The sequence below is a fragment of the Saccoglossus kowalevskii genome, chromosome 3 (assembly GCF_978046115.1).
Source record: "Saccoglossus kowalevskii chromosome 3, keSacKowa6.1, whole genome shotgun sequence".
Lineage (NCBI taxonomy): Eukaryota > Metazoa > Hemichordata > Enteropneusta > Harrimaniidae > Saccoglossus > Saccoglossus kowalevskii.
Genome location: NC_140643.1, coordinates 12,866,678 through 12,892,138, shown reverse-complemented (window position 1 = coordinate 12,892,138; position 25,461 = coordinate 12,866,678). Strand labels below are relative to the sequence as shown.

General features: G+C 38.3%; 1 protein-coding gene across 1 annotated transcript; it reads right to left on the bottom strand.

Annotated features, from left to right (window-relative positions):
* Positions 1 to 902: 902 nt before the first annotated feature.
* On the bottom strand, positions 903 to 24,668 carry LOC100367249 (sodium- and chloride-dependent GABA transporter 1). Its single transcript, XM_006812383.3, has 13 exons — positions 24,212 to 24,668; positions 16,848 to 16,979; positions 14,375 to 14,582; positions 12,750 to 12,882; positions 11,681 to 11,815; positions 11,011 to 11,114; positions 10,083 to 10,207; positions 8,743 to 8,855; positions 8,205 to 8,336; positions 5,482 to 5,584; positions 5,225 to 5,325; positions 4,491 to 4,658; positions 903 to 3,689 (listed from the first exon to the last, which is right to left on the bottom strand). The coding sequence occupies exons 1-13, from the start codon at positions 24,471 to 24,473 to the stop codon at positions 3,576 to 3,578; spliced, it is 1,830 nt and encodes a 609-aa protein (XP_006812446.1). The 5' UTR covers positions 24,474 to 24,668; the 3' UTR covers positions 903 to 3,575.
* Positions 24,669 to 25,461: the final 793 nt, after the last annotated feature.

The following is a 25,461-nucleotide window of genomic DNA, read 5'->3' as shown; positions in this document are numbered from 1 at the left end:
ATACACCTGTAGATAATACCTTCAAAGGCCATGAAACTCGACACATGCAATGGGAACGATCTACTCTTGTTGAGCCATTTGACACCACTTTACCACCTGTGAAAAACGCTTGTAACTTGGATGGCGTACAAATGAGACCGGCTAACATCCCACCTAGTGGGTCAGTCTATTGGGCGATGCCAAGGGTAATAGCCGGTACTGCCAAAGAGGTAGATTCAGCGCTTGGCGATGTTACTGATCACGACGTGTCAAACCCGCGGCCTGTGTTACCCTTTGTGTCACAGGGGGCCAAAGTAGTTTGTAAAAAAGAAACAGCGCTAAGTCCGCCCTCAAAATGGCATTACCCAATCTCAAACCAGGCATCGCTAGTAAGCTCAACAAAGAGAAAATGTTGTATAGGCAAGGATGTTTTGAAAGATGAAACCAAAAGTGGATTATATTCAGGCTCATTGCCTTCTCTCACGTATTCTCAACGGCTAGTTGTATACAATGGTTCGGGGAGTGTAACAGAGAGATCCATGATGTATTCAACGGCGCTGGGAGATATCAAGCCACGCAGGAATCTTGATGACGTGGACTGGAAAAACCTTTCCGATAAAGGGAAGCAAATGGCGGCTGTTTATACATCGCATGTTCCTGCTACAAAACATTAAATTAGTTTTTTTTTTATTTCAAGCCAATGCATGGGAAAAGTTTGAGTTGTAATCAATTGCGTAAACGTAATTTCTCCGGACAAGCTACGCAAACCATATATGATATTGTTTCAGCTACAAACAACAGATGATGGATAGACACCGACTGTACATCTCAAAATGGCTCGTGGCAGTCTATGGCACTACATGATTTAACGATTGCACGTGGAGAGTATCCCACTCATACTGTTTTATAGACACTCAATATAATTTTGTTTAACCATGTACAATTATGACAAAACATTTATTATAGTATGTAAAAGGATTTACAGTTACTTGTACCAATCTTACACATAACAACTTATATAATGACAGAAACCCATCTTTGTATTTATTATACACGGTTTTGAATTCTTAGATGAATTAGCGCGCGAGGACAATGTCAGAGTGCATATTGCCATTGAGGGCGTCTTTCCACCTTTATATGATGCATTTGTTTATACAATAAATAACGTATTAGTCAGTATCCTGTTCAATTTGACTGATAAATACAGCTGGCACTGAGAGAGTGAATGGCCGCGTCAATATTGCAAAATACAAAACAATTGCGATGGTATCCTTGAATTATACAATACTGTTTTTTCTGTCATAGGCTGAATTATTTTCAGACTAATACTAAATGCTGAAATGACACAAAACCCTGCACAGCATTATGAGCAATATTCAATTATTGATTTAAATTATACTAGTATAACATACACAATTCTATATGAGGATTAACCTCATCAAAACAACTTGACTGTAATTATATATTTTGAACATTCGCCAATGATATAATGAAATCGCTTTACACTAATTAAGTTAATTAATCTGTTATCCAGATTGACTCAATACATAGTAGATTCAGTATACATACATCTACTCACTGACTCAGTCATTAGCCTTAAAACATTTCTTACAGTTTGAAATGACTTTCCTATATATTATAATTTTTCATAAGTGACATGTGTCTGCCATATTGGACATTCCTCAGCTTACCCATAGAACATCATTGTCACGTGACAGGGTAAGACAACGCAAAAGAAACCAGTAACCTGACCAACTCGATGTCATATTCACTTCCGATTCCATATTGAAACAAAAACGCGTCGGCATATGTGAACGCGAGAATTGGGACGCGAGTAACGCCAAATAATGACGAACAGGACGAATGAAGAATGACGAATATAACAATGAACGACGAATAAGAGCGAATCAAATTCCATCTATTGAAATACATGTCGAAAATTGTTAACACATGTACAGTAGACTCTAATTTACACATTTTTTTTTAGAAATGTACAAAGTATTATTGCTCTGATGGCAGCGATGGACAATATTTTACACAAACTATTAAATACAATAAAACATTATAATACATATAAAGTGTTTTGAAATTGTTAAATGAACTCTTGGCTGTATACAGTGTTAAACACGCACTGTCATTCGTCTCTGAAACTCAGATTTCGAGCAACCTCGAGTGTACTTCCGCTTTGCTAGCATACACTTCTACTAAAACCATGCACATTACAATGGCTGTGTAAAGAAACCCTATATCTGACGTGAGACCTACAATTACATTGCAGTTTCATAATATTGCTTGTAATACACACAGTAGAACGCAGGCGAGGAAATATATTCCGTGCCAATTTGGAGGGGGGCGTTTCAGAGAAGAAATTACCTCAGAACCTCCCCAATACATATAACATATCTGTGACCATACTAATAGTCACATTAATTGAAAAATCATAAGACATAATAATGAAAAAGGCGAGACACTTAAAACACATGCTTTGCATTAGGATTATCAAATAAGATGTGAAACACTGGTTCCTTGATAACTCGATTTATACACGGAACGAAAATCTAATCAGTATTTATACGTATATTTAGTGAGTACAGTGATATATTTACTAGATCACCGGCGTATATGATGCAATGCATAACAAATTAAATAGTTATGTCGACAAATAAATATGCTACAATTTGTGTATCAACATGTAAATCTGGTCTAAGCATTTTATGAAACTAAAGCTTGGTGGTATGCATATATGTGTACTAAGCTTTAGGATCATATTGTAACGATGACGACGACCACCACTGTGACAACAATAAAAACAAAAAAACAAATACTTTGCGTGTACTATTAATTCCAAGCACTGCTTCAGTTTGTCACGGATAAAACTCGATAATTCTCACTATCGTACCTCTGGACGTACCTCAACCAATACTAATAACATTATTTGCGACCCCTTATGTTACCTCGATTTAAGTAAACTCAGATAGTGAATGGACTACTTAGTAGCCAGAAAATTAAGGGCGGCGTGACTCATTTCGTCGGATGCGTCGACCTACTTATTTAAAGACGTGTTTTAATGGCCACACATGCTTAGGATTCTTAGGAATCGTCAATTGTATGACGTCACAACATGGACTATGTCTACATTGGAGTATTTGTTGTCCATGATGGAGCTCTCCAATGCATTCATCAATGTCACAGATGGTGTTCATTTATTGCACTAGAAAATGCAAAGACATTATTTGAGGTAATTTTGAATTTCTAAATGTAAAAGTAGGGCAACATAATGAATGAATTAATGATTAACGGCAAGGTACTAGCATTTAAAATAAACGTGTGAGCCGGTGTATCATTGTTGACGTTGAGGGCACTATACACATCTTGCTACGTGGTTACCGAGATCAATATAGCGTTGCATAATACAGCGACGTCACAAGTCCCGTACACACAGCATATCCGTGTCTCGAATGGTAGCAAAATTTCTAATATGTTTCCCAATCATCATGGAGTCCCATCTCCGATTTCACTTTCCTATACATTCACGTACAAGTCAGTCATCGAGGTATTTTTGTAAAACTACCTGAAACAAAACCCCCTGGGTTTGTCTAGAGCCTGTAAACCTCAACCCCGGGCTCTGTACACGCTGCATTGCCATTTCTTTCTGCGTATTTCTGTAAATCTTCTTCCGACCATTGCGGTTGCATGCATTTCCGTATACGCTGGAGAAAAAAGAAGAAGTAAGTAGTGTTTGTGCACAGTACTGAATTTAGGGGGTGGGGTGGGGTGGATGGGGAGCTCTCCAGATACTGGCTGGCCCGAGAACATGGCCAACATGCGTGGAGATATGTTGAACATTATTATAACATCCGTGGGATTAAACTTACTTGATCCAAGGCAAATAGATTGATTGAAGTAACTCTGTATTTGCATAACAGTTCCATAAACAATTTGTGAATGGGTAATTATGCAATACTGTGTCAATCACAATAGTCAACTCGCACAACGAGCCACACGAAGACCCTACACATCCCTGAATTGATTTATACAACACAGAATACAGTCACTTGTTCTATAAATCGCGCCCTCTAGCGGACAAGTGCATCTGTGGTATAGAAATGACGTCTGCATGTGGTTTTGCGCAGTGGCGGTGGCACCGGGGGTGGGAGTGGCAGAGGGGGCGGTCGCCCACCTGAAAAAATGAAACCCTTTGTGTCAGCAAAATTTGCCTCTCAAAATACAGGAAATAGCGATTCAGAGGGTCTAGATTTCAGATTTCGCCCCTCATGCAAAATTTCGTGTCGCCGCCTTTGGTGCGCAGTGTCGTCAACAACTTTTGATTGTTGTGTACATATAAAAACAATAGCGACGATGACAATAACAGTTATAGAAGTGCTTCGCTCACTGGACGCGTAGTTAATGGAAAGCTGTATTGATTCGTTAGTTCTTATTTTTCTCCTTTATGTGCAGGCGCCATCTTGTGGTTAAGTGCGTAATTTTCATCGTACTATATGTTCCCTTACCTCCATTAATGTTCCCTCTGTCCTTATTAGTATGTACACCATATATCCGGGCACAAAAAGCATTGAACTTAATGCCATCATCCAGCCAATACCCTCTCCCCATGATGGGTATGTGTAGTCTAGGTAACTCAACCTGCGATATTGAATTAGCGCATAGAGAAACACACCCTACAAGACAGAACAGTTTAAAATGTAATCATGTTTTAATTACATGAACCCCAAATCACATAGACATGGTTGTTCGTTGTCACCATAACAATGTAATATACATGTTTTAAAAACAATGTTTTAATATATAATGACGTCATTGGTAAAAAGTATGTATCGTATCGCGTGAGTTGAATAGCGGTCATCTTTTCCCTGGCGGCCATGTGCAAACTTGGCCGTAATTCAGTCAGATTACTGTGGATAATTCATGCCATTGGCAAATATTCTTATCTTTCATACGGCATCCTTGAATATACTGACACTCAGGGTGGTCTATTTGAAATTGGGGAAGGGCTGCTAAACTGACTTACGTGAAACATAAAGTCTAGCCATCTTAGGCTTGCATATGTACCAGCAAAGTATTAAGCATATTTCACCCACAATTCATCTTCCATGCAACGGACACAGTATCTCACGCATTCCCGGCAATGTATCATACAACACACACGCCCCATGTGGGAATTTCACTCCGCACATTGTACATACTCCGCTAGACTAAATGACATAACACAAACACTGGCACTTACAGCGCTGATTGCGGGTGCAAAGAACTTCCAACAAAGTTTCCACCATATAAAAGGTCGGAATCCTATCATGTCCTTGATATTGTCATAGAAGCGATCGGCACCTGTGATAAACGCGATTTGTACATTATTATCAATAGTGAAGGCAGATTATCAACGCAATAGTCACATGGTTCGTCGAATACATATCATTCCACATGAAGCGAAGGAATCGTGAGTAATTAGACGTAAAAAGTGAAAAGTACTGATCACAGACTCACCGTATCCCCATCCCACCGCTACACATTCCCAGAAGGCCAACCAGAGGAGACACATACCACTGGCGGAATACGTATCGAATAGTTGAAACACGTACATTCCACCCTAGAATAGGGGTAAATTAAAAAATAATTAGTATAACAGATACAGATATTTAATTTTGGACATGTTGCCACACATGTTGATATCGACATCGACTAGTTACACGTTACACTAGCACGTTGAGCTAATTAAGGATTTGACACGCAAAACATGGCATGGTTTTATGTCATTGGTGTTTATAGTCGCCTACTGCTACGTGTTTACGGTATGTTATGATTATTACGAGTCATGTTTTCTCAGTAGGACCAATTGTTGACCACTGTCCTCATGAGACACAAGGTCACAGTCAATTGACATTTATGCACGAAACTCAATATTTAAAGATTTGAGTTGCACAAGGTATTACTATTTGTTAGCTGAAGAAACGTTTACAGATTAAGGAAGCTGTATATATCTAGAGATATGTTGTATGATTTCACGTAACATCGCCCATGCATAGAAAGGAGTAGATATGTCTGCTCTCAAGGGCCCAATACAAAACATACAGAACATTAACCTCACATTTTGTTACAAAACTGGCGGTTGTAAATTGCCCGAGTAACACAGTAGGTCATTTGGTGAGAAGATGACATATGCCAAATTATAGACTTTGTGTATGTCTCTCACTGGATTCACCCGTGTAGTATAGATTAGTATCTATAATTGTTGGTCCCATTCCTTTCTATTATCCTGCTCAATTATATACAGAATGAGAACGGGGCAGAGGTTAATGCACGTATCTATTACGCCAATACCCAGTTCTCACGCTCACCGTACGGGGAATGTACTACCCTTGCCTTGCAGGGTTTATTGATGGCCACATATGCTCAGCATTTGTTTTGCTCATTGTTTTTTTCCCGCAGTGAATGACAATTGCGTAACCTTAGTAGGTCAAGTTGTGGACTCGCCGTTTTAGGTTACACTGCGTAGAATTAAAACATTCCTTCAGACAATACTCCGCGGGGACCCTTGGCAGGGGTAAACTAGAACAGATGCGTACACGATCAGGATTAGTTAACTGTGAGATGATTGAAGTAACCGGTGGTGAATGATGCAAGTGTAGCTCGATTTAAGGGCTGAGTATGCATGGTAATACGCAGCAACTAATTTACTAGTAGTGTGATTGTCGCTATAGGAATTCTTATTTGTGGCGGTGTTTGTCGCATAAAAACTTGGGGTATCCAATAATAATTTTATCTCATTGACTGTAATAGAAACCTAATATTATCTTTGTAAGCAACTAGATGCTGTATTATAAACAACTTTCACATAGGACCTTGTGTTTCCTATTTCCTTGTACATGTTCAGGCATGATTTAGTCATTTACCGACCTTCCATTTTACTCCTAAACGTGCAAATCATGAAACGTCCATTGAAAAATAACATTTACCCCTATTTTGTTTTCGGTTTTATGATAAGGCAGCGTTCTTACATCCTGCGCTATTTAATAAGAAACGTTGAAACCAACTTATGCTAAAGTACTTTGTAATGCTGATATATCTTAGCCCTTCACCCCGAGAACTATGATTGTTTGTTCCGCGTATTCAGAAATCAACTTGTAGTACCATTCACAGGATTATTGTCTGTAGCACTGTAGAATAATACCTGATATTTATATACACTGGTTTCAGGTTATGTATTTTATTGAACAGGCGCCAACACGGTGGCCATGACATTTAAGCAGCTCAGTGTAAAATGGCGGATATTTCGAAAAAAAAGAACAAGACTAAAAATAATTGTCTCATTCGATTGGTCAAAACAGTAGAATACGTATAAGATATACATTGAGAGAAACCGAGTCAGCAACAACGGATCGAAGAGACAGGGTTACACAGTGTACCACACAACTTACAATAGTCTACAGAAACAATATGCACAAAGAACAATAGTCACAAACAATAGTTAGGGGGTACACAGAACGTGGGAGGAATACTTAAGAGAAACACTTTGTAAACAGCGTTTAATGTAACGTGTGCGCGCCCTTCATACATACGGTCACATTTACTTCTAACGGAAGTCGAATGCTACTTCATTCATGTTTGAACTAATCTATAATCCCGCGAGACGAGCGTTACATAATTGCAATGTACTTTTGTCCAATTTGTGTTGTACTTATAGGAATTGTGAGACCAGTGTAACTGTACTAGTATAACGTGCAGTGACAAGTGTGACAGAGCGAACTTACAATGCATACGATAGCCTGGGGTAGTACAGTTTATCTCAGTCTAAGTATTTGGTGCTTACTAAATGAATTCATATTCAGATTAGCCCGTAATTAGATATGTGCATAACTAATGAGTTGACTTTATTTCATAAGTTAGGTATACAAGAAAGTAACGTCGAATCAGTGAAATAATCAGCAACAAGTTTATAATTGACTTCCTTCAAATTGCCACAAATCTGCTTTGATTATTATAAGTATGTCAAACTCGAGTGATTTGATTTTGTATTCGCATGCCTATTAGAGACGCGCGCGGCCGTCATAGCGCCTGACGTACAATTTGGAAGGATTCTCAGCAATCATTCAGAACAGTTAAGGTAGAGTCAATTAAGTGGCCTTGGTAGCAACATTTTATTTAATGCTTCTTGTATACTATTATCTTATCTCAGACAAAAAGTATAGCTGCACACCCCACTGTCTCACCTGTGTAATGGTTGAAAGTCCAATTAAATAGGAAACGGCACATACAACGGCTATAAAGAGTTCTTTATTTTTGCGTAGATATCTGGGCCATTCATCGACACAGGCTGTAATGAAGCCTTCTAAAGTGCAGAACTGTATTGAAACAAAAAAATACATTTAGCAAAACTACGATAAAATAGCCAGTATCGATAGACAGGGATTAGTAAATACAATGAACGAGAATGTTAAAGTTGTGGGATGTTCACCCTCAGTCTGCAGACTCACCCCCGTAAATTCTATTACGTGCAATACAAGAAGCCGATCCCATTTACATATACTGCTTGCACCATTGTGTACGTGTATTGATATGCATTTTACTATTTTTTTGATATTGTCACGTCATCACTGAGATCACGCATTGTATGAAGTATAATACACTAATATGATCAATACGACTAAATGCGTCTATCCGTGATTATCAACAAAATGCATAATAACATCAATGGTTTTGGAACTGAATAATGCAGTCTCTTGCGAGTGATACATATTCTGTCCGTACCTGGCTATCCAGTCCCAACATAAACAACATAGAGAAGAACAGAAACGACCATAGAGGAGATATAGGTAACTGTGCGATGGCAGACGGATACGCTAGAAAGGCTAGTCCGGGACCTGGAATATATGAACAAAATATAGAAATAAATAAATTAAAGCTTATCGTAATATAGTTTATTTGGATGTTTACAAGCAAACATCAACATTGGCAACTCATTTCTTGTGAGTGATTTACATCACAGAGTTTCAGTTGTTTCTTTGATAAAGGAAGGTGTCGGCCAGGTAAGGCGTAGAAAAGTTCATAGTGTACTGTACATCTAGTGTACCCCGAATAATTTGCATACTGAGTATATATGTACCATGGCAACGTAGCAAATATTAATCACACTCTTCCAACCACTGCAGAAATTCCACATGAACATTTGAATCAATAGATATAAGCTCCACGACGCATGACTAATTAGTGCAATCAGCATCTTGTTGCCATGGTAGTATAATTCGATATCAACGACAAAAAATAACATAATTGCAAGAAAGCTGTATCGCGTATCAATTAAACCTCAAAGTTATATTGGAATAAAGTCAGAATGCATTCAAGTGACAGTGATAATTAAATATTCTGTTGGTGTCTGCCGAACCCTGTCAAACATCATGCTGTGGCGTCACGACGGATTTCAATGCCCAGTAACCGTAATATGTATATCCGGTAGATAGTCTGGTTTTGCTTAATGAAAATATGCTAAGCCTTGTTTGTCTACAACCCTGTGTACGTGATTATCTTTCCGATGGAGTATGCGCCTCAGCAGATAAATGTTTTCAGAACCGGTCTTAAACTTGATAACCAGAATCGTTACGTGTTGAAATGATGTGTCGAACGCAGATGACCTGTGACCCGTTACGATACAAGATTTTATGCTATAGCGATTTGCGTACAAACATAAATACAGCAGTTTGGGATTAATATTTAGAGAGTATGTTTATTGAGGTCAATAAATGTATACGCATAACAAAACCACGTGTTTCTCATTTAGAGGCGAGGAAATGCGGTGCCCTGGCACGCATAAAATTACGTCTCTGTATGCTTATCTAGGATACAGGTCACTGGTTCGGAATGCGCTCCAAGTTACGATATAGTTAAACCCAAAGAATGGGAAACTGCTAACGATATCCCTCGAAGCTCAGCACATAGTTCAAACAATACACGGATCGTAAAGATTAGTATGTCATCTATGTGATCTGTTCAAACAACATGTTGTTCAGTGCGAAGCTAGTGTTAATATGAGACACGGGAAACTAACGTTAAGGACGGTTGAAGTAGTGAGTGTTTTCAAGAACATATCTTACCAGATACGGCTACTTCACTGACCGGCTCACCCTGTACATGTGCCATAAAACCAATCGTCGAAAACACAACAAATCCAGCAAAGAAACTTGTTCCACTATTAACGCATGAAACAATGATGGCATCTCTGAAATGCGAGTTACAGAAAACGCACCATTAGAAGAATATAAAAAAACGCACATTTAAAATAAAAAAGGAGCTATATCTGTTCATATGCTCCCGAGACTGGGTGGCAAAGGGTTAATTGGCGTATGTTTATCAAATTCACAAACCGCAAAAACATGATAAACATCAGACGGCGTAACAGACGTTTTAGCGAGAAAAGCTCCAGGAAGTCTGATGTTCATGGTTCATGTACAAATTCGAAATCAATATTCGTAGCAGATAAGCGATACGATAAGAGCTGTGAGCGTGCCTGAGATCAAGAAGGTCAGGCTGTGTAGGAATTGAGCGAGCTATTCATGGAGCTACCACAACCAACGCTTATACATATCGTATATCAATAAGTATACTAAGAGTTCTTTCTCCCCGTTCCAATCACATTCAGTTTTCAGTAATCTTTACCCACGGTTACTTTAACGCAGTCCGAGATTGTTTGTGTTCTCAAATGACTATAGTTGAACCCTTAGGTGGATGGACTATGTTCGCGAGTTCGTAAACATATGTTGTATATGCATGGATGGGTACTTCTCCGACCGCCGTGTACTTATATAAATAAATACCGCCAAGAACCCAACACATGTAGGATATACAATCTTTTAAGTGAGTTGAACTAAACCACTCATACGTTTGCCGTATCCATCAATTTGATAATATCATCTGACCACTTTCATATACACATATATTCAGTTGAAAACAAACAATTAATCTATGCACGTGTATTGCGCTGTTGAGTACATTGCAGGTCGATGAGGAATATATTAAACTTACTTATATACGTTGTTATGGTAGTCATTGTAACTACCGAGGGCTACCAATGAACCGAGTGTTATTCCATAGGAAAAAAAGATCTGCGTTGCAGCGTCAATCCATACCTACAAGGTAGAATACGTAACACGTATAGTCAGACCTTCACGTTAGTTCCAGTCAAATGTCTACTGTCGTATACTGCGTTAATGTTGTACGTACACTTAATTTTCTGAGGTAGGGGGATAATACAATATGTACATACAAATGCGCGTACAGTCGGCGTTACAAGGAAGCAAAACGTATAGCATTTTTGATTAAATTAGTCCGTAGTGTCCACGTAATCATTGGCGACTGATAACATTGCTCGTTAGACTATCCGTGTGATTATACCAATCGCTCAATTTAATTGTGATCACACCCTAGAGTGCTACAGTGGGTATTGACCATCTTGTCATTGTGAATAGAGCATACCAAATGGCAATGTAGAGACTTTATCGGTAGATACCAAACTTCGTAGTCAAAGGCCGTGGAAATTTCATTCAACAAGAACACAATACTAGCCAATACTTATAAACTAACAGTAAGATTTATATGTGCAAAACGATTATGTATTTAAATCACGCACTAAATGTAATTCCACACGAAAAAAACCCACATATTATAATGGTACAAAATAGAAATAGACTGTTACCTCAGAATCTGCAAGCCTGCTAAAGTCGGGATTCAGATAAAAGATGATGCCGTTCCGCGCCCCAGGCAGTGTGACCCCTCTTATTAGTAGAATAATCATCATTACATAGGGATATAGGGCGGTAAAGTAAACGACCTGTATTACAAAATAAACAACAAGTGTACAGTTACAGATGATTGGTCTGGGATATATGCTTTCGTGAAAAACATTCTCGCTTAGTTAAGCCTGGCCCACGGGGGTTTTACACTGCGCTGAGTGTTGAGTGACGACAGTGCGCTGTTTACAAACCACAGCTGTAAGGATTGGGGAGGGATTGTGTGCTGTCAAACTAATCACTGATACTTGGCATTTGTTTCCCCCATCGGTTAGAATAATTTCCTGACACTGAGGTTAGTCGAGATTCATTTATATTACCCTGGGTTACAACTGAGTTCCCTTCTTCTTTAATTCTGCAGTTACAGTTTCTGTGCATCGTATCGCGCCATGCGCTATACATCAAATGTCGAGAATACCAGTGGGAAATCAAGTTATTATCAAAGACTAATGCTTGGATTTAAATTTAATTCACATGAAATACACCGCAAGTTTCCGTCATCGTATGCGTAATATTATAATAATGTTAGTGAACACATCTGAATATATATTTATTTTAGGTAATTTTTATTCTATGACTAAATTGACCATTCTTATTACACGAGGTGGTACCTCTTATGCACCTACTATAACATGTCTTATTATTTATTAAAGCAGTTGTGGTTTAGAAGAATTGTGTTATGTATGCGCAACTTCACTGATTTACGTTACCGCGCATGCTCGGCAAACCGAAATTCCTTAGCATTCATCTCGTTCAATGCAATAATCGAATGGCTGAAACGTCGAGGTAAATTCTTATCGCTGCTCGTTCAGACATAGCCATTAAAGTATGTTCGATCGTAAACTGAATCCCTTGTTAGTGAAACTTTCCCTCTGTGAGGTATTGGAGTATAAAGATGATACGAAGAGACAAGACTACCAGATAATCTTTATAAATAAATCCTTACTGAAACCCCGCCCAATTATTGGTTCTTACCTTGCCAGTCCACTTGACGCCTTTCCAAATGCAGAAATAAACAACAATCCATACTAATAGGAGCGTCAGTGCCAATTGCCAGCGTATAGTCCCAGGCTGGTGTAAGCCATCCGTTATTTCCAACACATATTTCCTATTGTATGCATAACGCTAATAGTTATTGAAAAATGTTGAGCGGATGTCACGCCAGAATTATCATTTTCAGTATCCTTTAGTTAAGAAGTTAAGGGGAGGTTTCCAGACCTGTTCTACCAAACTAACGAACATTTTTACAAACTAATCAACTTGTGCCCAATTTTGGAAAATTCGGCTCATAAATCTTTTTTTTCGTAGAAGTGTGTTGCATTCGTGTTAATTTTCACACAAAAAAACGATGTGTAGTTTTGGCTGGTTTAAAAATCTATTTAACACTTTCATAACAGTCTCAAATATAAAAATGATTCAACCAGCTGATTAAAAAAAATCTAGGACGCGGTTATTGTGGTATCACATTCAATAAAACAAACCATCCCAAGGTTGTTTTCAGAATATGGGGGGGGGATTATATTTATGGGTCTTTATGTAAACCTGTGTTTTGAATATAATTGTAGTGAGAATATTATATTGTTTACTGGAATGTGAATTAAGATGTTTAGTTACTCATTACAAGTTTGGGTAATTGTCACATTATGTGTCACGCATGCGTTATGTCTTCATCATTTCTAGGTCGTTTTCTTATGCAGTGGATTGTGTAACACACCACAAGCAGACAGCTATAAACGCATATTTATACTTGGCATTTGAGATTTTGTGGGTGGCCTCAATCGTTATGATTCACAGTCGTGTGCAGCTGGTATTTCTAATGAGTTGCTCATTCACACGTTTCATCTAATCTGTATTGTACTGTGCCGTTCCAGATAATAGGATAATTCAATATTTTGAACGCAGTAGAGAGGCAATATTCTTATCCCAACAAAATGTGGCTTGAATTTATTATTTTATTTTATTTCCCTTCTCAGTGGATACGTTGTATTTGTACTGTATTTATTTTATGCATTCAACGTTTTGTAGTTATATATTTATTTTTACTCAGTCAAGCAAGGCTGTTAAAAACTTCAGATAAATATACAATGTACGTACACACATAATGTCTGTTTAGTTTAGTTTACTGCGTTCATAAAATTAATCGATGTAAAGCATTCTGGTACCTAAACGAGCCAATTTTTTTGCCCTCTCCGTCTCTCGTAAAAGAGAGAAATTTAAGTCATTTTACAGATTTTTGAACAGGATAACAAGCCAATTGAAAACCATTAGCCCATAATGTCGTCATAGGGTAAACTGCAGGTAAAAGGAACGAACCGAACACAAAGAAACATCAACGCTCATGAAATTGGGTAAGTGCTTGGATATTTCGCAAGCATAAATAAATAAAAGAAGTGTCTACAATAAATAGACATGGTGTTGTGTTCAAATTCTCTCATTTATGCGGCCCGATTGGTGTTCGGCCCATTACGAAAACCAATTTATTTGCATTAACTCTTACCAGCCTTTGTATATACCTATCGCATAAATAAGACGGACATGACAGTTTCACTGGGACTTTTAAAATATTGAAGACGAAACACATATGTGACGCGTATACTTACTCCCAGAATTCCTTAGTCGGGTAGGTCATAACGGAGAAGTTTGCCGACGTGTTTGTAGAGCACAATTCCGTGTTCCAATCATGGTTACATAGTTCCCATGGTAATACTTGTGTGAAAGAACTGAATAGATACAGTAACGCCCAGGCAATAATCACTATATAATATATATTAAGCCAGAAAGAAACCATGGCAGCTGCATAACCGATACCTGGGAAGGAAAGTAAATTGCAACACTGTCAGTATAGTGATAATTAGCTGGGCTATGTTCATGCAGTGTTTTCTGCAATGTGTAATGCCACTATTTTCAGTGGTGTTCCACAGTCTTAGCAAAACACTGTCTGTTCAGCACATAACACACCATTTGTGTGCGCAGATGACGCTAACGAATATAATATGAATGTACGACGAGGTGATAGACATTTATTTATCAAGTTGCATTAGTTACATTAAAAAGTGTTCTCAATGGATATGTGCGCATATGTGGACGATGTACTGGAGATGCCTTCTACAAATGATATGCTATTATGAGCTGTCACAATAGAAAGCGTGCTTAGTTGAAAGTATCCACCGTCGAAACGACGGTGCGGTGCATTCAAAACATACACAAGTCAATCCCCTTTGTTAACTGTGCATTCATGCGCGGTTATTTTATTTGGCGATTGCATTGCTCAATCTAAATCCAACTCCAATGGAAAGTTAATAATGATATTTGTATTCTGTTATAAATCTTACGAGTTAATATAATCCAGTACTGTCAGCTAAGAAACTGTAACGATTAACGTGAAGTCACGTCGAAGGTCAGTGTGAAACCCCGCCCGGGTGTCATTATTATCTATTAATTGAATCGTGTTTGTGTGATAATTAGCGCTTTGGGTTTTGTGGTATCATCACATTATAAATACCATATAATGGACGCACCAGGCCGTCAGACTGCAAATGTGTATCACAGTGATAGTGAACTTTATTCCATAGTTATCTTCCCTGGGTATATTGACGTTGCGCAGGCATTGATGTTTATTTTTAGAAGGTGCACTCTGCGAACGCGGACATTTTCTTCAAATCAATGTTCACGCTTCATTGGGCTAATGGCAGGAAATGTGCGTTTAATGTGTCATTTGTTCCAGGGGTTAGGCTGCAATATTTAGGGGGTGTCCATAATACTTCATTTTGGGTGTGTGAATCTGCACGATACTCAGCTTAGTATTTAAGCATCATATGCACAAGAGCTGCTGCTACAGAATTAATGTAACAGCGATGGAGACGGTATGACCAACCACACATAGCAACTCACACTGAAAATAGCATATAAAACATAAAACTACACAATTTTCGCATAATAGTATTTCGTGGTTATTCTGTATCTGTCACGCAATTTATGTATATATATGCATACCAGGTTATCCGGGAAATTTCAAATATATCAAACGTTTTGTTCATGATGTGATTTGCAGTTGCAGTACCTCGGTATAGAAAAAGGATATTAAATTTTTATGTTAAACTAAGTTTTGTTTACCGTCGCATCAAATGATGATTTTCTACATTGGCAGTATATCGGACCAGCATCGAGATGGAATCAACGAGGATAAAACACATTTGCATTACTACTAAAGGGCGTCAAAGGGATAGTTCAGCTCCTTCTACACACTTGAAACCAATATTTTTCTCTTCTGTCTTGGTTTAGGTTACTCGGAACGCTGCAGGATACTCTGTGTGTTGCAGGTTTAACGCAAGTATAATTAAACGCGGAGTTCCAGGGCATACAAATGCACGACACAGTATGGAAAACCGGGCAGAGGTTAATATTGTGTTTTTCTTTGCGAGCAGCTTCCTGAGTATGCGCTTCGCAACTCTTTCAAGGACAATCCAGCCAGCGGCCATTTTATCTATCTAGTGCCTACATAAAGTGGACCCAGCCAATTTATCTCGCAAAGAAATGTTTTCGTTCTAATAGATTTAACGTAAATTTATACAACAAAAGTGCAAGGTTGCGCAAAAAAAAACAACAAAAAAAAAACGACAAACTCTCAGCTAACGATTTTTGTTTACAATAAAATAAATTGAATATAAAGCGTCGGCCTCTCAATAGAAATATGGAGCCTTAGCTTTACATCAATATTTCCGCAAAGCATTTTATAAACATACCCGGATGCATTGAAGTTGGATCGAATTGCTGTCCTTGAGGGATTTGATCAGTGTTGGAATTCGACTGAATGCAGTACGTAGTATGTAATTCTAGGTCACTATGGCAACTAGTCGCTGCATTACATCACATGCTTAACCCATGCGTTATTAAATTAGTAGTGGGATTATTTGTGTATCATTATTGCTGTAAGGTATGCCTGATTTATGTAAGGCTTTCATTAGAAATGTAGTGTAGGACAGCCGCTTGCTGGCGCCCACGACACACAATTTAACCGCATTTAACCTTTAAATTACGTAATAATTCCTACTGATGACGTAAAATACAACTTACCCTTGAAAAGTGGACAGACCTTCCATACACCAAGACCGCCTACGCTGAGATATTGTCCAAGTGCTGTTTCCAAGAAGAATATCGGAATACCGGCGAATATCAGCGTCAACAAGTATGGAATTAGGAAGGCACCTGAAAAGATTAAGGGTGAAGATTAAAGATCAAATTTGGATGGTTATAAAAGCAAAGGTTTAAATTGAGTACATGTTATTTGTATTTTGTGGCCAGTAAAGTTGTCACCAATTATGTCTTCATTGCTTATCTTCTAAACTAATGCTACATATACTAGTAAACTACACGTGATCAGTGTACATTACAAAAAGTAATTACACACAAACAAACAAACAAACAAACAAAAACAAACTAACCAACAAACAAACAAACAAACAAAGAAACAGAACTTGATTGCATCACCCGTTCTCTGTCGTGCTCTATATACCACTATATAGCAACAATAACAATAAAGTCTGTGATATCTTTATACCCTATTTTTTTATTTATGAAATCTATTAATCATTTATACTTATTGTCTCGACTCAACCTTGCAGCGTGTTCAAATTTGTGTAAAGAAACAAATAATGTATTTTATACGCGTTGTATACGTAGCATGGGACCCATATTGACTATGGCGCATTATTTAAAGTTTGTTTGGTGACGCATTGAAATCTTGTAATGGGAAGGGATACAATTGTTGTCGTCAAACTGCAATGTACCAGTATGTTGGTTTGATGTATAGTATTCTGGTCTTATAAAATCATCGAATGTCGGTGGCCCGCGTCAGCTGTACAGTATGGAATATAATACACACATTATAATAATTCTGAAATCTCGTTCTTAACTTTGATAACATGAAACACATATGCACCCAATTGATTTAGACTTTCCTTTATCACGTGTTGTTGCCAAATAAATAAACCTGTTAAAGGTGTGGGTTTGGAATACATGTGGAAGGCAGAAGTCTCGAAATTGACAGACATGTGAAAGGAAAGTGATACACGTCTTTGGTTTGAGTCACACAATTGGCAGATTTATTGATTTGTCTCTGCCGTACCTCTGTACAAATAAATATGGTGTGACATCATAAATGTCGTTTATATGATCTGATTTTAACATCAGTGATATGTGTTTTCTAATTCAAGTGTAATTTTAATTAAGATAATGTGTAAAACATAGTTATACACATATTCCACTAACAAGACGAATTCAGACCAATATGATTAGTTCTGATCTTCGAATTATATTGCTATTATCTTTACTAATCTAAAGCAGGTTTCTCGACATTGCAGCCGAACAGACTTGATTTGAAACAAGGATAATGCGATGGAGATTTTTCCATGATGGATCACGTGACACCGAAAGATGATATCTCAAACCCGCGGGAGAAATTACCTCCTTTATGAATTCGACATGACGTGCAATATAAATAGCGACCCCAGGGATATCGATGAGTAACCTGGGAGCAGTTTACAGCCTTTATCAATACAACCATCGTACTGTGTGATTTAGACGAAATAGAAAATATAACCGATACATTATTCGACATGAAGTGATGCATTATTGAATTCACGCAGATTGAAATGAACATATACAGACAACCCTGGATGAGAGAGGGAATACATTTCATATCACTACTTATACCATTATTAGATTCCGTCGTGGTTAGGACACGTTGTCTCGATATTGCTTACACCACTATAATATCACTTGCATATACAGGGAGTTGGAGCTGTGAATAGTCGTACTGCGTAAACTTGAATCACGATCACGGTATTGATTTCTCGACACTATAATATAATTAGAAGCAAGGATTTCGAAATTCCATTTTGTCAAAGATTGAGAAGATATATCTAATTTTCAAAACAACACAGTCTATAGTATTACTGCAATCCAGAAAAGCCTTATAATGGACGCCGAACCAATTTTAGTTGTAACCCTAGTTTTGAACAACATGACCCCCGCTGATTAATACTCACAGTTGGTGTGTTAGTTAATCATTAAAACCGGTCGGTATGTAGAAATACTTTGACGTATTATACTTGCATCACGTTTAATACAATTTTGAAATATTAAAAATGCGCTTACATGGTAATGTTTACAAATAAATGAAATCACATTCGTTGGAGTCACTGTGACCTTGCGTCATGATATGTTTTGCGTTAAAACTTAACGCGCATTGTTTGACGCCAAGAGGGATAGCATACGCTATCCAGGGAATCCACTCTGCCATCCCGGCTTGATAACTACGATAGTACCAATATAATTGTGTCGAGTGGAATGCGTGAAACAACAATAACTTAAGTAGTTGGATCCACGAAGCAACGCCGTGTCCATTTGAAGACATGTTCCTTTGCCTAGCAGCGTCTTTCTTTCCTCCACCAAAACAGAATGAATTGAAAATAATTTAAGTATTGTATTGTGAGATTTACACACTGAGTGTGGCAATTATTAATCTGAAAATATGCAGGGCGTGGGAAATTTAAACCAGGTAGTCATATGATAAGTCTATCCCCGTTATTACAGTCAGCGTCTTCTTTTGCTGTGTGGTATGATATGTTTGTTACCAGGTAGGACAGAGCATGACATTGCGACTATTGGAATGTCTTACCCAGACATATTGAAACAAGTCCTAAAGCTCTTTATCTGATTGAAATTATCGTTATCGACTCGTGCATTCACAGCGGCAACCCGCAACATTATCCGTAGATCCAGTGGGTCGACGGAGAATGCGTGAATCGGTTTAACACATATTTAAATAGCACACTGTGGGTACCCATTTACGTGTCTGTGCTGTTATTCTCAAACAGACTTATATTCTTAATAAGCGCATATAATATATCATTGTGCAGAATTATTATCACGTAGTAAGCTTTGTCGAGGTTATTTGCTTCAACTCAGGGGCGTGCATTTGTTTTGCTTTCTTAAACCCTTTGAACCCTCTCCGCACCACGGTTTTAAAATCAATGTGCATCGTTCTAGTTATATCGCAATATATGGCTAATGTTAAAATGATCGTATGTATGAGGATATTTATTCTTCATTTCGTTTCGTTCAAAAGCGCATTCATCTACTTTAAAGACAAATATTTCATTAAAATGCTTCTCGATCTCAATTATATTGTAAATGTTATTCATAAACTCAATATAAATGAAAAAAAGTTGAATCAATACAATATTGGATTGAGAAAATCATTTTTTTTTTATTTCAGCTTTCCATTGATACACTCGGATTTTATTTTAGTTGACGTCTGGTATGTTACGATGTAATATAATTTACGAGCGGGTTCAGATTCTCATAACAAGGGTAAAAATGATCCGACGATAATGAGCATAGTTGAAAAAACCTTCCAGGGATTCACTATGCGGGCCTCGTTAATAAGGCAGTTGAGTAGCAAAGCATTCGAACTGAAAATGACAGAGCTGAGCACTGTCTTTCTGTGAATACACGAATTCCTATAGTGAAAGAAAAGAACGTTTGGCCGTTCCCTGTAATGGTCTCGTTATCTCAGTCTGGCTGGCTAGTATAAAGAAGATGCACTTAGAACGTGGCTGCAACAAAGCATTTTTAGCCATACATTCTTAATAAATCTAACTTATTGTGGTTACAACTGTCACACGCGATCCGAGTAAATCATCGAGGACGCTTGGAACAGAGTCAACACGAAGGACAGCTGATTCAGCAGCAACGCGCTCTACCAATTAAAAATCCTATTTAAAATGTTTCGAATTTCGCGTGGAACAAACACAGTTCTGTCATTTTAACGGAATCCCGGGAAGTTTTCAGTGGCGTCCAAACACTAGAGAAGAGCGATTTGCATGATTTCAGACTCGATTAGTAGCATTATTGTATTTGCTTAATTATGATGACTAAACATTCAGCTCCCATGCGTTGATGTAGATTTATCTAAGAGAGGTCTGACTGGTCACTTAATGCGCTTATTAGAGTAAGTATATCAAAGATGCTAGCATGCATAATATATTCCAATGGCGCCATGCAGTCAATTCAACGCCAAAAAGTATAGCTTACTTTTCAATGTTATAGGCCATGATTGAAAAAGAGGTGAATGCATCTCAATAATGAACTTTGTCGTGGATAGAATCACTCACACTTGATCAATAAGAAAGCAAATTGTGTTTCTTTGCATGCACTTCATAGTCCTTGACCCTTTGTCTTCGTAACTTTGTCAGCATAGCAGTAAAAATTCCGCGATGACCAACAAACTACAGTTTTTATTTTGTACTGTCTGATTTCTGGTAACAGCCGTATAAACATCCGACCGGGGCCCTTGATAAGTTCTTCACCAAACGTCTTCATCAGAAGTTAAAGTGTGAAAGGGGTTTGGCAGGCAAAAGATTACAGAAAGAGTCGTGCTCAATTGCTTCTTTTTCGAAAAAGCAACTCAGTTTGATTGCTATTCAAAGCGGATTAGGAGATCAAACGGACCGTTTAAATGCAACCTGGGAGGAAGGATATAAAAAACTAGCAGCGAAGCCAATTAAAATGCAGTTCAGTAGAAACCAGCGTTCATCATTATGTGAATTTTAGAGCAACTACTTCGGCGTGTTCACGTTGCTAACAATGAGCCCCACATTTCACTTATTCGACGTATTCAAAAAGTTCGATCGCCTACTATATATTGACATAGATACCACAAGCATTAAGTGAAGGAAGCTAGTTACACTAGCAACGTTTGATGAATAATAAAACGTTGATGAAAACGAGCAAATATTGGTAGTCCATGCACCTAAAATCATTATATTTGAGCGACCCAAATCCATTAGAAACAGCATCAAGGTGTTTACTTCCATACTATTTGTCCTTAGGCCATATCAAGCGGTCATGAACGTATGCCATTGATTGCTCTATTTACACGGCTACTGGTCTACAGAATCCAGGGTTGTCACTCTGTGATACTGTCACCCATGCAAGCACTGAGAAACACATACACCCAACGCAATAACACTAAGGGTTCTCCTTGTCAAGTCCCAACTCAAACTTATATGATTGATTTCTGGTTGAATGCCCTTCACAATATAATATACACGAACTACGGAACACGATTTAAAGGAAATGCTCTACATGTGCTAAGTGATTTAAAATTGCCACGAAAGTAATTTCCAACGCAACTATCTAATGCTGCCGGGATTGTTTGTGAAGTGTCGTGATATGATTGTGACAGGAAGCAATCAATAAATTCAATCACCCATCGACAACGTGTCATTTATGTTGTGCAGTACAATTTAATGGCCGCCGATATTACTCTGAAATGCACATCACATTGTGTTCATTCATATGTTTAAGCAATCACGGTTCTGCTTTACTAAGTTGGTATTTTTTTTAAGTTTTCAAATAAAATATATGGGTATGGCGTGATGTAATAGTTATCACGTGATTTGGGAAGCTGCAGTCGCATTTATCCAATCATCGTGGGAAGTGTGCCCATTCCACGCAATTTAGACAAAGGTGGAAAACAAACACTAGTGATTGACATTGACATATTGTTGAATGTCAGGCGTACTGTAGAGATAGGATGGAAGATATATATAAAGAGTAGTAAGAAATACGGAGAAAAGTGAGCGGATAAAACTTTCTCATTTTAACAGTCCTAGGTTCCGAGTATAGTGATTCGTATCGCACAAGACGTTGGTCATTCTAGACAAACATTAACGCACATTTGAGCGTTATATCCATGGAATATGTGAACGTTACGACCAACGTGTGGCGGCAAATGCCAGCAACAAGCTTGATTACACATCATTACAAGTGACGAGTATGTAAGCTTTTCGGGCAAACCTCTAACATCTCAATTCGAACTCAAAGCCTGGCCATCATCACTCCTTTCTCAAGTTCTTTTCCACATGCTGGCGATGAAAACAGATACCGCAATGAACGGAATGCAAACAGATTCTTAATCAGTGGTGCCGACTCTGGTGCTGATTCGCAACCAATTCTGTAGATTGGATTTGCAGCTATTCTGATTGGTGGCTGATGTTCAGATGTGACATATGCATTACTCAACGTCCTCTCCAATGCATACACACGTGACAAAATAGGACCAGTCCAGAGCACCCAAACAACTGTTGTCAGCAGCCGCGTGAAACTAAATACTCGAACTCCCGGATAATGCCGTTTCAACTATACTAAGACTGGTACCACAACATTAGAAGACAACTGATATATATATATATATACCTATGTCGAAATTTAAATTGTGTTTTTCGACTTATTATTTCCCCTTATTTAGAACACTCTCTGATCGTCCTCGCATATACTGAGTACTCCGCCTCCAGAGTTTACCATTCTTTACTTTAGCTTTGCATTACACACATAACTACAATAACAACTGCTTGAAAGGCCAACACATCGTATACAGTGATTTATAGACGAGAGTATTGTTAAAGTTGTCTTAGTCATTGTGTCATATATATTTCACTATCCATTAGAATCTATATCATACAAGAATGTTTGACATGAAGCAACATTTTTCTATAATTTTCCGAGATCAAATACAATGTAATTAAGATCAATATCAAGCTGGGGTATAGAGACACGAAGGATTTGTGAACAGTGTCTGGAAATCATTATTTCCGTGGGTTCCGTTTTCGCCATGATGCGCGGTACAGTCGTGATGTAACTGTCTTCAACTTGGTTGTTTATGCTATTTTAGTTTCAATTAAAGCAAACACGTGATAATGCTATCACGGACAATAATCGAGTATATATTCGCCGTGATCTCACCGACACGCTGTATTGGAATCACCTGCGGGGAATTATCTATCTTGCAGAATGCTAGGTTTGCGAGGGCATATGCAAATGATGGAGGTGAATTGACGGTAGTGCGCATTTAGCGCAATCCTTCAACATTTACCAGGCGGCCTTTGCTCTAACTCTGTCTTTTGTCACACCGGATGTACAGCGGGAAATTGTTGTCCATCAGCACGCAATGTCACGCACTTTAGAAACAACTGTGACCTACAGCTGCGATAAAAATGAATCAATCGCCGAGTTAAGCTCTGTATGAAAGTAGTTGGGAGCTAGCGAGTGTGAAAGGAAGAAATTTACATCAGTATCGGCGAGGCTAGAGGTCCCCGTTGTCCTAAATATAGCCTTTTCATTGAAGTTGACAAGCAGGCCAAGCTAGCTATGTTGAAGGAAAGTAATTCCAACAGAAAATCATATTGAATGAAACGTGGTACATTAAAGGTCGGCGATGCACAAACAGTGTACTGCCCGCACTTCTCACGATTGTGTATGTTTTTTTAATCATAATATAATCTCGCAGTGGGTGAATATCTACAATGTAATCCACCAACATAGAAGACACTTTGAAAATATATTGAATTATAGATATGACGTCACTTTCTTACCTCCTCCGTTTTTGTAGCATAAGTAGGGGAATCGCCATACGTTACCGAGACCAATGGCGAATCCGACACAGGAGAGCAAGAAATCGAATCTTCCAGTCCATTGACCACGGTCCGGAAGGTCAGGCTCGGTCTGTTCTGTCTTTTCATCCAGAGTGCATGTTACTTTGGTGTCATTGGTGTCCATTTGCACGACCGAGTTTTGCATTTCGAAACTTTGATCGTCTTTCCCATTGCCATCCTTCTCCCGATGCGTCAAAGTCATGCCGAAGGTTTGTCCGGTTCAGCTAAGCAACAACTTGCAGCAAAGTGCGTCACAATAACAAACAACAGACAGCTAACAAACGCCCACAGTTTCAAAGGTACGTATGGCAAGCCAAGCGCTGCACTGGACTGGTATCTCCGCTTTGCACGGTAACGTGGTACGGATTGTTTACTCAATGCACTGGCGCTTTCTTCAAAACCGAACAGTTTCTTGTTGAGGCAGTGACGTGATTACGAGCCACCAAGCAGAAGCAATTGGGTGGTAGCTTCAACGCAGGCGTCTTGGCTCGACCAATGATGTTGCAGACACACATACCATTCTCTGATGTAACACAATACATCACGTTCTATAGGGGACTGGAGACTTCGTGTTGCCGACACTGTCACAATCAAATATATCGACCAGACTTTAAGGACCTCATAATCTGGGCGAGCTGTCGGCTTAATACTATCTTAAAATTGAGACACGGCTTTAAACGACGACCATGACTCGACGCATGTTAAAAATCTGTTATTTGTGAATAAAAACGAAAGATATACGTAAAATATATATTACATGCACAAATTATATTTTATTTAATTTCATTCATGTGAGAGTGTGTAAGTGGCTATTGAAATAGGGGGCTGGAGAATGGATAAGTGGACAATAATAGAGTGCTGAAAATACCGAAGAACACGGACCACACCCTTGACACGAGAAAGGAAGAGCACACTCGACAGTGTCATCGTGCCTTCCTTCAAATGCATTGAATAGGCGTGATTGCCACGTAAATAGGCAGACATTAGGTGGATATTGTGCGTCATTTCATTTCATTTTACTGGTATGATTTATTTAACTTCAATAAACTCTATTTAACTGATAGAAGATGAATTATTTGACAGTAATCACAAGTTGAGCGCAAAGATCTTGGACTTGGCGAAGCCACCGTGACATACCCGGTAAAACAAACAGCCTGAACGAATTAAAAGTAAATAACCAACATCAGCTG